General features: G+C 52.5%; 1 protein-coding gene across 6 annotated transcripts in view; it reads right to left on the bottom strand.

Annotated features, from left to right (window-relative positions):
- Positions 1-1,805: 1,805 nt before the first annotated feature.
- Plekha6 (pleckstrin homology domain containing A6) overlaps positions 1,806-14,286 on the bottom strand; it is a 77,972-nt gene continuing 65,491 nt past the window's right edge. For 3 of the 6 annotated variants that reach the window (XM_027945614.2, XM_027945615.2, XM_071600151.1), the window contains 6 exons: positions 13,432-13,608; positions 12,614-12,781; positions 12,413-12,546; positions 11,788-11,933; positions 6,527-6,650; positions 1,806-5,560 (listed from right to left, as the gene is read on the bottom strand). In XM_027945614.2, the coding sequence (XP_027801415.2) occupies positions 6,535-6,650; positions 11,788-11,933; positions 12,413-12,546; positions 12,614-12,781; positions 13,432-13,608 (741 nt within the window). In that variant the 3' untranslated portion in view covers positions 1,806-5,560; positions 6,527-6,534. The remainder of the gene's footprint in view (positions 5,561-6,526; positions 6,651-11,787; positions 11,934-12,412; positions 12,547-12,613; positions 12,782-13,431; positions 13,609-14,286) is intronic. The other 3 variants (XM_071600150.1, XM_071600153.1, XM_071600152.1) reach the window with 2 other exon arrangements.

The raw sequence follows: 14,286 nt of genomic DNA, 5'->3' as shown, positions 1-14,286 counted from the left end.
CTATTATAGTATAATTACTATTGCTGTTTATTAATTCACCATTAATGCACTGTGCCATGAAAGACTTCTCTCTTCTCAAATTAGGGTTCTGGGTGTTCCCACAGGGGTATAGAGCAGCAGCTAGGAACCCTCCAACCTCTACTCCCAGCCATGGGCCCATCTATGAACCCAGGAGAACTGGACCCTCTCGGTTCTCTGGGCACTGGAGCTGAGCCCAGAGGGCCTTACCCACAGCCCACCTCTTCAGAAAGGAGTATACCAGTCCTGGGGAGGGCTGGGGGAGCTCCCTGGGGCTCGGGGTACAGGACCAAGCAGGGAAAGGACACCTCAGAGGACTCTCAGCCAGCTCTGATGAAGTCTTCTTCCCGTGAAGGTGGACTTGGAAAACATTTGCCCCTGAAGGTGGCTCGGGGCCTTCCCACACCACCACCACTGCTCCCTCACGGTTGTAAGTGAATTTGAGCTTTCAAAGGGTTTTCCATCTGTTTCCTCATTTGACATTCTCGAGGGCTCTTCAAGATGGTGGCTGATATCTTCCTCTTCCAGGAAAACTGAAGAGCAGCAGGACCAGGAGCAGAACGCCACACGCCTTCTCAGGTCACCTCACACGGCAGCGCGCCCATTCCACCGGGTAGCTGGCAAGGAGGGGCGGGGCGGGGCTGCCCCTGGTGGCCTGCCTGCCCCTCAGGGTCATGGTCATGGTGTTCCGGAGCACCACTCCTTAAAGGGCCTGTTGGTAGCTGCTCTTTCATTTGCATTTCCTGACTGTTGACCCCTATTAGAAACCTCAGTCTGGCTTATGGGGATCGGGGACAGAAGGTGGAACTGGCAGGACCTGCTGCTGGCACAATCTCATCTGATCCAGGAGAAGAGAGCTGCTGGCTGGGGACACAGTGATGTTCATGGGGCTCAGTGACCTCCTGTCCAAGCCCCTGCTGCTGGCTCTACCAGGTGGGGACTGCAGATAGAGGCTTGGAGCCCCCGTAAAGTGCCAAGTTCTCCAAGGTGTCTATCTTGAGTCTACCTCTGGTCCCCGATTCATAAAGGAATCATCAGGATTTACAGCTCCCCTGGGGATGCTGAGAAACCCACAATATGAACGCCCACTCTGCTGGGGGTTTAGGGTGACAACAGGTGTCCAGAACTCGGCGTCAGCCGTCGAAGTCAAACCAACCAAAATCAGGAATCAGGGGAAGTTTGCCTTGCAACTCTTATTTTCAGACATCCGGCCTAGGCCTGGCACTACCCGGGGCTCCTTCTCCTCTCCACCGTCCACCACATAGAATTTACCAGGCTTCTTGACTCATTCTGTAGAGTACACACTTGAGAAACCACTAAACACCTGCAAGGGATGGAGGCCTGGTAAGAACAGGGGTGATCTTCTGGTATTCCCCCAAACTGTACACCACCCCCACCCCAAAGCAGCTGTGTGAGGCACCGTGTAGACTGAGGAAGGCTAGCAATTCACTTTCTTCTCCGACCTTCCTACCTTGACTCAGAGACAAATCAAGGAAGGCACCTGAGCCTGAAGCATCTGATACACCTCAGCACAAGCCCCGATCTAGGGTCACCTGATTTGGAACGATGACACTGATGTCAGTACAGACCACTATTCCCCCGCTTGAGGGGAGAGGGCACTCTTCCAGAACTCTGGGATTCTGCCTGTGAGGTAAGTTGAGGAGCGCAGACAGAAGCCTGGGGAGGAGGGTGGACAGGCTTCCAGTCCATCCCAGCCCCTCAGCTCTGCCCCCTTTTCCTAGACACTGAAGCCGGCACGGATAGGGAGTGGACACGCACACCACGTGTACAAACCATTCATTTTATTTCCTGTTGTTTATACAAACTTGCAAGATACAAATGCGAAACTCACAGGTATTCTCCAGTGCCTAAATCTATTAAGAATTCTGCTGAAAAGAGGGAACAAGCTCTCACCTATTTCAGTCAGGGCGAAATAGACAGATGCTATTTCAGCTAGCCAGATGCTAAGGGGGTGCTACAGCTGTTTGGTCCCGACAGAGATGCCCTCTGTTTATCTAACCTTAACTCTTCATCTAAGGTCACTTTAATACTAAATAAAGACACTGAGATCATAAATTTCCTTGCATGGTTTATTTTCTAATACTAGGCAAATCAAATTGGCCCCAATATGTGCATAAATAGATATATGTGTATGTATATATATTTATATATTATATTTTTCCTTAGTTTTAAGAGCTGCCAGGTGGAGGGTGCCTAAGGGGTAAGGAAGTCGGTCCATCTTGCTGTAGTCAGCCCTGCCCCCAAGAACATGCCTCTTGCAAAGGCAGAAGAGCTCGTGCACAGCTTTGCAACCTCAGAAAATTCTTTAAAGTGACAGTAGCAGTATTCGAGTGCAGCCTCTTGGTTATTGATCAGGGAGGTAATGTGCTAATTGGGAAGGCCCTAGATGGGTAACCAGAGCTTCCCCAGGACGGTCACTTAGCCCTGGGTCTCCATCTGGGCTCTGTTCGTTCATAGCAAGATGCTCTGAGCTGGGAACAGAGTGCCAGCAAGTGCCACAGTTGGAGGTTGGGCTTCAATGCTGGCCAAGAGCTCTGTGCAAAATCCCAAAACTCTCGTTTTTAGATCTGGACAAAAACTCCCATCCTGCCCAAATCCTTGCAAGGCAAAAGCCTCCTTGCTCATTTTGACAGTCACCAAGCAGTTTGGAAGGCTGAGCTGGCAGAGTTCAGGGTCTCAGCAGCAGCCTGCTAGAGCCCAGGGGGTTTCTTGGGTAAGGCTGAGATGTCCCATGGTCCACTGGACCTTCCCCAGCAAGGAAGGTGATTTCACAGTCTGGATGCCAGACCGAGGTGTCACCCCTAAGAACAGCCTCCAGGGAAAAAGGTCACAGAGGGAGACAGATGCCATAGACGTGACCCAGAACAGGGAGGGACCAAAGTGTAGGAGTTCAAGGAACTTGAATGTGTCTGCGATAAAGAGCCAGGAATGGCACAGAGCCACCTCCTCTGGGCTTTCCACATAGCATGGGTCCATCGATGACCTCCTTAGTGCCATTTAGCACAGGCTGCCACAAAGCTGCTTGCCCTTTCCAGCAGAGCATGGAGGGGAGGGAGATGGTCCAGGAGCCCAGCTGAGGAGGGTGCGCCTGCGTGGGAGTCCATTTGTGCATACAACTGTAAACAATTCCCTCAAGAGGGTTCACACACCTGACGACCCTTGGTGCGCCATGGAGAGTTGACAGTGTCATCCTTTAGACAGGACATCCGAAGGGAATGCCCTGCTCTGGCAAGGTGCTCTCCAGGGAGCTGTGGGGGCCAGCCCTTTGCCGACTGGGGGACGGGAAAGAAGGGAGCTGTCAGGGGAAGAGGGAAGGGCATTCGATTGGGACCTAGGGCAGTCCCCTCACATCACCGGCAAACCCATTCAGACATTGCACATTTTGAAAATAGATTTGCTTTTTAAACAAAAGCATAAAATAGATCTGTCTTAAAATAAGTCTTTTCTCTCCCCTTCTTTGGATCAAAAAGGCAAGGGGGGTTAGCCCTGACATGCTAGGAAATGGTGCGGAGAGAAAATGGGCCTAGGCAGGAGCCAAGGAAAGGACTGACATCTAAACAAACATGTCACATAGATACCTCCAACATGTATCATCTCCATCAAACATATATTAAGGCATGTAAAGCAACATAAAGAGCCAGCTTTGTGAAATAATGGGAAAAGAGGTGGCAGAGTTGCGATGTAATTTCTTGGTATCTTCCTTGTATTTCTTTAAAAAAAAATATAGGAGACAGAGGGGAAGGCATGGAGGGAAGGCCTAAAAAATCTGTTTCTTACAGAAGGAGGAGAATGTGGGCCAAGAGGGTGATCTGGAAGCTAATCCCACCTGCCAGTCTGTAAGAGAGAAAGGACAGATCTGGAGTGCTTGATCTGCAAAGATAGGAACATAGCCAAGGAGCCTATTCAAAAAGCCTGCTAGAAGTAAAGCTAGGGGAGGATCCTCCCAGTCTGTCGACCCTCAGAAGCCCAAGAATTTTCTAAGCACCTAGAACAGTGCCTAAACAGTACATAAAAGGTGCTCGATCAATATTTGTTGAATGAATGGTCATCTTTACTTGCATATGAACCAGTAACTGTCCCAGCCATGAAGGAGTGGAGAGGAATTGGTGGAGATGAACGAGTTGTTCGTGGGGCTGCTGCAGGTCAGGCTGAAGTCTCTGGGCAGCAGCTCTGGCAGAGAAGGCTCAGGGGCAGGTGACTTCCGTTTGCCCTCTCTCCCTCCTCCCTGGCTACATTCATCTCAAGGTGGGTGGAGCAGAAGAAGAATGTTTTGCTTCTGCCAATCCCCAACCGCCTCACTGGTAGGTGGATTTTCAGAGTCCAGCCTCCGCTGACTCTCCTCTGGGACACCTGGGATGAGAAGTAGGGTCCCCTCATTCCTTCTCTGGGGAAAATACTCAGCTGGACCATAGAACTTTCTAGGCGGGATGGGACAAGAAACTAGCTAGCTAAGGCCCCAAGGCTGACCACACCCTACACAGGACAGGTTCTTCCCTCTGCCCAATCCCAGGAGGGAGAGGCAGACAGCGGGTCCTGACCCAGGAAGAATCATCTCTCAGGCTGCCACTCCCCGAGTCCCCTTCACCACATGCCCTGGTCCCACACAAGCACCCCAGCTGAGACACCACACGTGTCCTGTTGGTGGGTCCTCCTGGGGCCCTGATGCTCCTGGGGATGAGGTGGAGGTGCAGAGATGACCGTCTGGCCCTACACTCAGCACTAAGAGGAGCCTCCGCTGTGGAGAAGCCAAACCTGACTCACCTTCCCATTTTCCTCCGTCCCCATTGCCTGTGAATACATCCTCCTACCCCCTTCCCCGTTCTCTGAGGATCTCTCCCTTCCTCGCTGCCTCCTTCCCAACCTGCTCTCAGACATGCACACACCTGCTGTTCTCTCTCACAGCCAGCACTGACCCCTCTGGGAGCCCAGGAGCCTCTCCCCATCTCTCCTCCTCTTGTCTTTGGCTCAAGCAGGGTGACTGGTCTCCACCAAACCCCAAGAAGTCCCAACAGCGGAGATGTGTCAAAGCCTTGTGCACAGTTGGGGCAGGCGGGGAGGGGGATGATGACAGCTGCCGTCCTTGGTGCTGAGCAGGGCTCCAAGAGGCAGAGGGTCCACCTCCTCTTCACCTCTGGTCTTCACCTAAGATGGCTAAGGGTCCACTCTCCACCGGGGTGCACTCTCCATCAGGGAATGTGCCAGGAGGGCCACCATGATGTCAGCCAGGGCCAGGCTGGGGCTCCCTGCAACTCGGGTATCAGAGAGGATGCACTTCCACAGCGCTGTCCAGGCCCCGCATGACCACGGCACGAGTGGCTAGGGTCTCAGGGCGAGGCGCCACAGGTGCGAGACCAAGGCATCCGCGCTCCTCGTGGCAGCAGCCCCGACCCCGTTCTGGCTCCGGTGGCATTCCCATGGGCTTCCGGGGGCAGAGTGGGGAGCCAGGGCCTCCATGGGCAGAGGACGCTTCAGAAGGTGGCCCTGTGGAGCTTCACAGCATTGGCCTCGGCCAGGGCTTGCACTAGAGAAGAGAGAAACAGGGTGAGAAGAGAAACGCACAGCGGCAGCGCCTCCAGCCAATCTCCTCGGGCAGAAAGGAGCCCTGGCACAGACACCTGCTGGAGCCTGCCCACCCGCAGCCCCGGGGAGGGCGCTCGGGAGAGGAGGTCTCTTCCACTTGCCTGATGTGAGTGGCCATGCTAGGGGCAGGGAAGGGCACCAGCCCTGGGCTGCGGCTACCAGGGGCATTTTCATTCACAGTAAGATTGGGACATGGAGACATGGGACAGCTTCTGGGGGCTTGTGAGGGTTCTGTGGCAGGATTGCCATGGATCTCAATAGATGGAAGGCTGGCTGGCTGGTTGGAGGAGGGTGGTGGGATAGGAGAGGGGCATGGGGTGGGGGCATAGGGGCAGGGGTATGGAGTAGGGACATAGGAGTGGGGGTGTAAGGGCAGGGAGAGAAGAGGTGAGGAGCAGAGGAATAGGAATCAGGGGTGGGAGATATAAGGTGGGACACGGGGCAGAAACAGAGGTGAGAGGTGTGGGATGGGGAATGGAGGTGGGAGGTTAGGGGCAGGAGGAGTAGAGGCGAGGGTGATGGGGTGGGGGAACATAGGTGGGGGTACAAGGTGGGGGCACAGGGTGCGGGGAAACAGGTGGAGGTACAGGGATGGGGTGCCAGGGAAGTGCCTTCCCCCATAGCAGATGGGCGAGTCTCAGCGCCATCCCTTCTGCTTTTGGAGAAGCGAAGCCCACGGGCGTCACCTCCTCCAAGAAGCAGCCTCGCCAGCAGCCTGCAGCCAGCACTGCCCGGGTCGCCACGCAGGTGGCTCAAGCAGATGGAGGGAGGGACGATGAACACGGGGCTCTGGGATGGGGAGAAGCAATGCGGGGTGGGATGGGTGGGAAGGGCGCTTTGTGGGGTGATGGGAGGGGCCTACCCATTCCCTGGGGGTGGGGGTGAAGGACAGTAGAAAAGTGCTTACGTCAGAGCTCAGACCCGCATGGTAAGGCTGCTGTCGGCGCCCCGTGGGCATTCAGACGACAGGGGGTTGGCTGGTGGAGTCGGGGAGGCAGGGGAGGTGGGAGGGCTTGGGGTGGCACATTGCACTGGAAACAGAAATGAACAGGGGAGTGAATAGGGGCGGAGGGATGGGGGCGAGGCTGGGGACCCAGAGCAAGCGAGGCCCTTCCTCAGGCAGGGAGCAAGGCGGGCAGCAAGCAGAGAGAGAGAGAGCCGGGCTTGGGAGCTTGCTCAAGCTGAGGCAAAGCTGTCCTTGTTCCCAGGGTGCCGGGGAGCAGAGTGAGGCCCTAGAGGAGACCTGGCCAAATCCAGGCTCTGCTAAGAACCAGTGTGACTGTGGGTGAGGCTGGGCCCTCTCTGGGCCAAAGGCTCCCTTCCCATCCACACAGTGGGAGGGTCACATACCTCTCCACCATTGGGCAGTGAGAAAGAGGATGAGGCGCTTTATATATGGTGGCATCACTAAAGATAATGATTCATAGTGCAGTAAAATCACAATAATCCAAACCGTCAGAGCAGATATAGAAGAGAAAGGACCACCATGGCAATCAGTTCCATGAACCTGACATTTTCTGATTGATAGGCTGAAAGCAAGGTCTGCCTAGACATGGTGGGAGGCTCAGAAACGCACTCCCTGCAACCACCTGAGACCCTCACTGCATCAACAGGTGAAGGCGAACTGCAGTCCACCCTTGAATACGTCGCAAAGTTGGAAATGGTGATGTTTGGATTAATGAGATTCTACTCTATTATCATTATCATTCCATGTCGAGAACAGCAAAGTGGAAGGAGAGTCATATCCCTGGGGACAAGCTCTATGCAGTCACCGGAACCTCACGCATCCTCAGTGTAGGAGGATGGCAGAGAACATGTCCCCGCTTGGGCTCAGAGAAGAACCAGACCTCAGCCAGGGTCACACTGCATTTCCACCAAGAGGGATGCAATGCTGAATAGAACCCAGTCCCTTGCTCCCCACCCCGGCCTGGACCTCATCAGCTTCCTGACCTCTGGGCAAAGGAAAGGGCCATTGTAGCTCTCACTACTGCAGAGCTGCCCTTAGCCACGTGTGTACATGACCCAACGTAGCTCTCACAGGGAGTTTGTGCCTACATGCCATCCACAGCTTGGGTCTGGGACTTGGCAACACCATACAGTTACACTCCTTCCACACAATTCAGATATGGGAATGTCTGTGCACGTCCAAGCCCGTGTCCTTCCATGTGACCCAACACACAGTTGTAACGCCATGTACAAATGCATTCACAAATGCTTCCAAACATCCATTTGCGCGCATATTCACATCACTGATCCCATGATAAGTTATCTCAACTCTGACAGCCAAAACCTAAACAACTAAGCAAGGAATCTCTTTTCTTTTTTTAAAATTTTATTTTTTACTTGTAGTTGGACACAATACCTTTATTTCACTTATTTATTTTTACGTGGTACTGAGGATCGATCAAACCCAGGGTCTCGCACATGCGAGGTGAGAGCTCTACCGCTGAGCCACAACCCCAGCCCAGGAATCTTTTTTTTTTTTTTTTTAACTTTTTTGTTACTGGGGATTGAACCCAGGAGTGTTTTACCACTGAGCTATATTCCCAGCCTTTTCTGTTTTTTCTTTTGAGACAGGGTCTTGCTAAGCTGTTGAGGGTCTTACTAAATTGCAGACGCTGACCTCAAATTTGCAATCCTCCTGTCTCAGCCTCCTGAGTTGCTGGGATTATAGGTGTGCACCACCCAGCAGGCAAGGAGTATCTCAAGGGAACCAAGTAGATGTTACCATGTACATGCAAATGGGGTTCTTATAATTGACTCCAAGGAGAGCCTGACAGAGTCCAGTTTCTTTTTTTTTTTTTTTTTTGATGGAGTTGCGGGGGGCTACCAGGGATTGAATCCAGGGGCACCAGACCACTGAGCCACATCCCCAGCCCTATTTTGTATTTCATTTAGAGACAATGTCTCACTGAGTTGCTTAGCACCTCACTTTTGCTGAGGCTGCCTTTGAACTTGTAATCCTCCTGCCTCAGCCTTCCGAGCTGCTAGGATTACAGATGTGTGCCACCATACCGGACCAGTTACTCTTATTTATACACAATTCCAGTAGGTGTTGTCTTGCTGGGGTTTTCGCTTGTAGATTAGAACCAGAAAATTGGAAGAGAGAGAGAGAGAGAGAGAGAGAGAGAGCGCACAGTTGAGAGCCTCATGGAATCTGCAAGAAGGTACAACTGAAGAGTGAAACTCTTTTGTAAAAAGTAAACATAATAACTTTAAAAATGTAACAGGGGAACACTTTGCATGGCTACAAATAGATTTAGAACAGCCCCTAAGAGCATCCCTTTAATAGAGGAATAAGGAAAATAAGGATATTTACAATGATATGAAATGAAGAAGAAAAGTTAATGGTGTAAATATAACCTTTTTAAGAAGGCAGAAAAATGCTAAATCTGTACTAGAAATATATATATCAAAATAGTTAAAATTCCTCTGTGTGGCCAATATGTACTGGACAGATGGAATAGTACAATGTGTGTAGTACTAAGTTCCACATCCAAGCATAGAAGACTAGTTGCATCACATCCAGGAGACTGGCTGGCTCTCATCTTGCATAGACACATGATCACAATCTTGTAATACATACAGTACACAGCGTATACCCCAACAGGTTTCATCATTGTGCTGCACAAAAAGCCAATCACACATAAATACATGCACTCGCAAACTACGACCTCCACTTGTATATGGTACACTCATGTGCAACCACCACTTGTAAAAAAACGATTTTCCACCCAACACCTAGGGACGTTTTCCACACACATATTCACATCACACACTTCTCTATTTGCACTTCTCTATTTGTACTTCTCTATTTGCACTCAAACATTCCCTCCACCCACACGCTGCACATTCTGAATACACACAAATACACACGTCCATAAACATTCCAGACACAGACGCTGCACACGATGGGCCACACGCACAAACTCTGAAATACCACACCTTCTCACGTAGCACACACCTTACTCTGCATACTGGGAGGAGCTGCAAACATGACAACACTCATCACCAAAGACACTACCCGTGCTGCACACCCACAATCAGGCACAGGTGTCTGCTGCTCACTGTCCTAGCAACCTGTACCCAGTTCTCCACTCCCGCCACCGTGTCCTGGTCATGAACCTAATGCCCACGCTGCATGTGCCCAGGACCAGCCCTTGCTCTGGGGGATCTGGGCCACAGGCCAGGATTGGTGGGGACAGTGAGCTAGGTCTGAGGTCTGGCCCTACCACAGCCATTTTTCACATAGTTGGGGTTTTGGCAAAAGCAAGTTGACCATTTGCTTTCAGCACACAGACCCTGAAATGTAAGCCCATGTGTGTGGAGGGGGAAATCGGATAGGCTGGGCGGGTTTGTTTTCACAGAACCCTGGGCTGGGGAGCCGCAGCAGAGAGAGCCGGGGCTGAGACAGGGCAGAGTGGGGTTTTCAACAGCATTGTGTGCTCTGCCCTCTGGAAACAGGAAGTTGCCTTTTGCCCAGAGCATGTGGAATTTGATCTTGGGTCAAGTTCATTTTGCAGCTAAACTACAGGACGGTTCAACAGAGGCCTCCCTGCTTGCAGACAAACTGGTTCTGCTGCCTTTTGGCTGCAGGAAGGCGCTCCAAAGCCATCCTTCTCCTCCCCTCAGCTCTGGCCCAGCAGACAGCCTGTCCCTGAAGTACCTGGGGGCCTTCCCTGGCTACCCAGCCAAAACTTCTCTCTTTTTGGGGGGGTGGAGTACTGGGGATTGAACCCAAGGGCACTTAATCACTGAGCCATATCCCCAGCGCCCCACCCCTGGCCTTTTAAAAAAATTTTAGATATAGGTTCTCACTAGATTGCTTACAGCCTTGCTAAGTTGCTGAGATTGACTTTGAACTTGTGATCCTCCTGCCTCAGCCTCCTGAGCTGCTGGGATTACGGGCATGAGCCACCACACCTGGCTCATCCTAACCTGACAGGCAGATTCTTCCTTAAGGCTTACTTAAATACCTTTTGTTGTGGCCTGAAACCCTCTGATTTCTGAAAATAGCCATATTTAAAATAATTAGAAAACCAACAAGTGGTTCCCATTTTGACACCAGTGATTGCTATTTTCAACTACTCCCACCAGTGTCACTAACACCACTAACACTATCACGGCTACGACCGCTGGCTGGCATTTATTGAGTGCTAGGTGCCAGGCACACCTCGCTTCTGACCCTCATGCTGCCTGAACTGAGGTAGGCATTTTGATTTGGGTTTCACAGATGAGGAAACAGCCTCGGAGCACCAGAATTGGAGCCCTTCTTAATCACCAACCGGAACCTCCCTCCTTGCCTCCGTGTCCCTTGCCACGATTCTCATCTGCTTATTTCCTGTGTCCTGCCCAGACTGCTGTAACGGTGGCCTGCACAGCAGTCCCACTCTCCTATACCAGTCACCTCAAGCCACAGCTCCCTCCTGACTGGGGCCTTCAAGGTTCGCTTTGTCTGGAAGGGGACAGTCTCCAGTCTACGTGACTTGCTACTCTCTGTCCTCCACCTTTACCCTCCCATTCATACAGAACTGACTTCCTTCTTCAAAGCCTGATCACACCCTCATCTGTTCTGGGATACTGTCTGCAGCTAACCAAAAGCTAATCCTGGTGACTTCGCCCCTATCACGTCTAGCTGGGACCTTTGTAAGGGTTGAAGTCACTTCCTCATCCTCACCTTTTCTTGGCAGGAAACTGGGTTTGGTCAGCAGCCAAGGAGGTGATTATATGACTTTCCACTCCTTGACTGCTTCTCTGTGTAAAAATTCTTCTGTTTTATTCTTCCTATTTGCATTTAGCAAGAACAGGCAGGGAAAGGATATGACGCTTTTTTCCCCAACTGGCAAACACCTCTCCCATCAAGCTGCATGATCACCCCTCTCTGTGCCTTTACCTGACCTGCCCAGGCAAAATGGCCCCTGTGCTCCTGCTGGCCTCTGACCACTCCTCCATGAACTGGCTCAGAGGATCATCAGCAACGCCAGCCCCTTTCCACTCCCCTGGGCCTAGCACAGTACCTGGTGCTCAATAAATGCTCACCCTGACCTTGGGAAACATCTCCTTAGCCTCCTACCTCTGTCCCTGCCCCCCTTGCAGCTCAGCACTTCCTCCCCTACACCTGGTCAGCTGGTCTCCCTGGTGGAGCGAGCGAGGCCCAGCCCCTCTCACCAGACAGCATGCGGCCCCTGCGGGAGGCCTCGGTCGCCAGGGCGCAGGAGATTTCAATCCGCTTCTCCTGCTCCTGCAGCTGGCTCTCTGAGTCCTGGGGCACGTCCACAGAGTCCCCCTCGCCGACGGGCACCACGTTCTGCATACTGAAGAGGCACAGACACACAGACATGGAGGGAGGGACAGCATGGTCCAATTGGCTTGGGGTGGCCTGCAGGCTGAGGTTGGTGGGCAGGGCCAGGGGCCTTCGAGGATGTAGCCTCTGGTGCCCAGCAAGGCTGTCCCTAGGAGTGAGTGGGACCCTGGCAAAACAGTTGGGACCCCTGCCTCGATGTTTTCAACTGAATTCAAAGGTTCAAGTGAACACTTAGGGCAGCCTTGAGGGGAAAAGAGGTCAACAGAGGGCAACCCTTCATGGTATGTGTGTGAACCCCGCGGGCCTTTCGAGGGCCCCACAGCAGCATCCTGGCCCCTGCGAGATTCCTGAGTCCGGCCCGCTGCCTCGAGCCACGGCTTCCATTTGCTCTACCCTGGGAGGCTCAGTGCCCCCATGACATCTAGTGCCCCAGGTATTCTCGGTGCCAGGGAGGGCAGAGGCAGTGGAGCTCCACCCAGACCTGCTCACCTGGATTTGGCAATGAGCGTCTTGATCCTTTCCACCTTCTTCTGCTTCTCCTTCAACTCCTCGGGGCTCAGGGGAGTGTCGGGTTCCAGGTCAATGTACCGTTCAGGGATGAGGACTTTGTCTGGGGTGGAGAGCTGTGGAGACACTGGGGTCACCCCTTTGATCTGCTCCCAGGGTCTCCCCGCTGGGGGCTCCACCCACCTCCTTATTGATGTCCACATCGTAGTGCTGGGGCTCCAGCTCCATTTTCCGAAGCCGGGCAATTTCCTCCCGTGGCGTCTCATAGGCCTGGCCACCAGGCTCCTCTGCCCGCAGGGCTGCCTCCAGGTTGGAGATGTCCACCTCGTGGATGCTGCGGTGACGGCGCACCTAGGGGACAGCCCTGTGGTGACCATCACTGCTACTTATGCCTCCAGGTAGCTCTAACCACACCTAGATCCTCACTGTCCTTGACCAGTGCACATTTGATCTGACTGCCACCCCATGGCTCCCACCGTCCTCCACTGCAGAGCCCTCTCCCTTCCCTTCTGTTTTCCCAAAGCCTGCCCACCTGCAAGGTCTCATCCACATCTCTTGTCAATACTAGCCACTCCCAACCCTGCTGTCTCCTGTCTTCACATGCTGCACCCAATGTGTTAAAAGGCTTTGAATGACACGACTTGATCTGTGAACTGCATTGCTACGGTGCCTTCAGGATGCCCAGATCTATGCTAAGCACATAGAAGAGTCTCCAGAAATGTGCCCTAATGGTGCCCTAGTGGTGGATTCTCCACTAGCTGAACTTTGCATAATTTATTTCAACAAAAATAATCATTTTATGCATTATTTTTCTTTAAAGGTAAACAGGAAACATTCTGCCCTGTGGTGAGAAGCCTCCCCCCAGTTATCCCAGGAGCCTGGCTTGGGTTCTCTCAGCTTCCCCTCTCCCCAACCTTCCTGGCACAGGCTGGCCGTGGCCTGAGAGCTGGCAGTGTGGGTAGCTGCCAGGCTTGGGCCTGTGGGGGCAGGGAGCACAGTACCACTTTGTAGGCAGGTCGGGTGCTGGGCTCAGGGGCAGGGCTGGCTGGGAGCTGCAGGCTTCTCCGCTTCTCCTTCATGGAGCCACTCTGGTGCCTCCGCATGCGGTCGATCTGCTCCTCCACGCTCATCTTGACCTTGCCCTCACCTGGGAACATGGCACTCTTGGGGCGCTCCTGCTGCAGTGGGGAAATAAGGCTCAGACAGGTGCTTCACCTCCTGCCCAGGTTTCCCTTCTATGGGAAGCCTGACTACAGTGGTCCCCAAAAGACAGGCCAAGCCGGGCACAGTGGCACACACCTATAATCCCAATGGCTTGGGAGACTGGTAAATTCAAAGCTAGCCTCAGCCACTTATCAAGGCACTCAGCGACTCAGTGAGACCCTGTCTCTAAATAAAATACAAAATAGGGCTGGGGATGTGGCTCAGTGGTGGAGTGCCCCTGAGTTCAATTCCTAGTACCAAAAAAAAAAAAAAGACAGGAAAAAGTCCTAACCCCTGATACGTGAATATAACTTTACTTGAAGTATAAATCATTGTGAATCAGAGCAGCCCCATGTCCAATAACAGGTATCCTCATAAGAGACAGGAAAGAGAAGAGGAGAAGATGGGAAGATGCAGGCAGAGATCAGAGTGACCCACCTACATGAAAAGAAATGCCAGGCACTGTCAGCAATACCCACAGGCCAGAAGAGAGGCCCAGAGCAGATTCTCTCTCGAAGCCTCCAGAAGGAACCAGTCCTAACCAGTCCTGCCAACACTTGATGTTGGACTTCACATAAATGAAAGAATAAATTTCTATTTTTTTTAAAGTTTGCAAAATATTTTATATTTTTTCATTTGTTCTAATTAGTTGT

The sequence above is a fragment of the Marmota flaviventris genome, chromosome 12 (genome assembly GCF_047511675.1).
Source record: "Marmota flaviventris isolate mMarFla1 chromosome 12, mMarFla1.hap1, whole genome shotgun sequence".
In the NCBI taxonomy this organism is placed as follows: Eukaryota; Metazoa; Chordata; class Mammalia; order Rodentia; family Sciuridae; genus Marmota; species Marmota flaviventris.
This window is presented reverse-complemented; position numbering and strand designations above follow the sequence as displayed.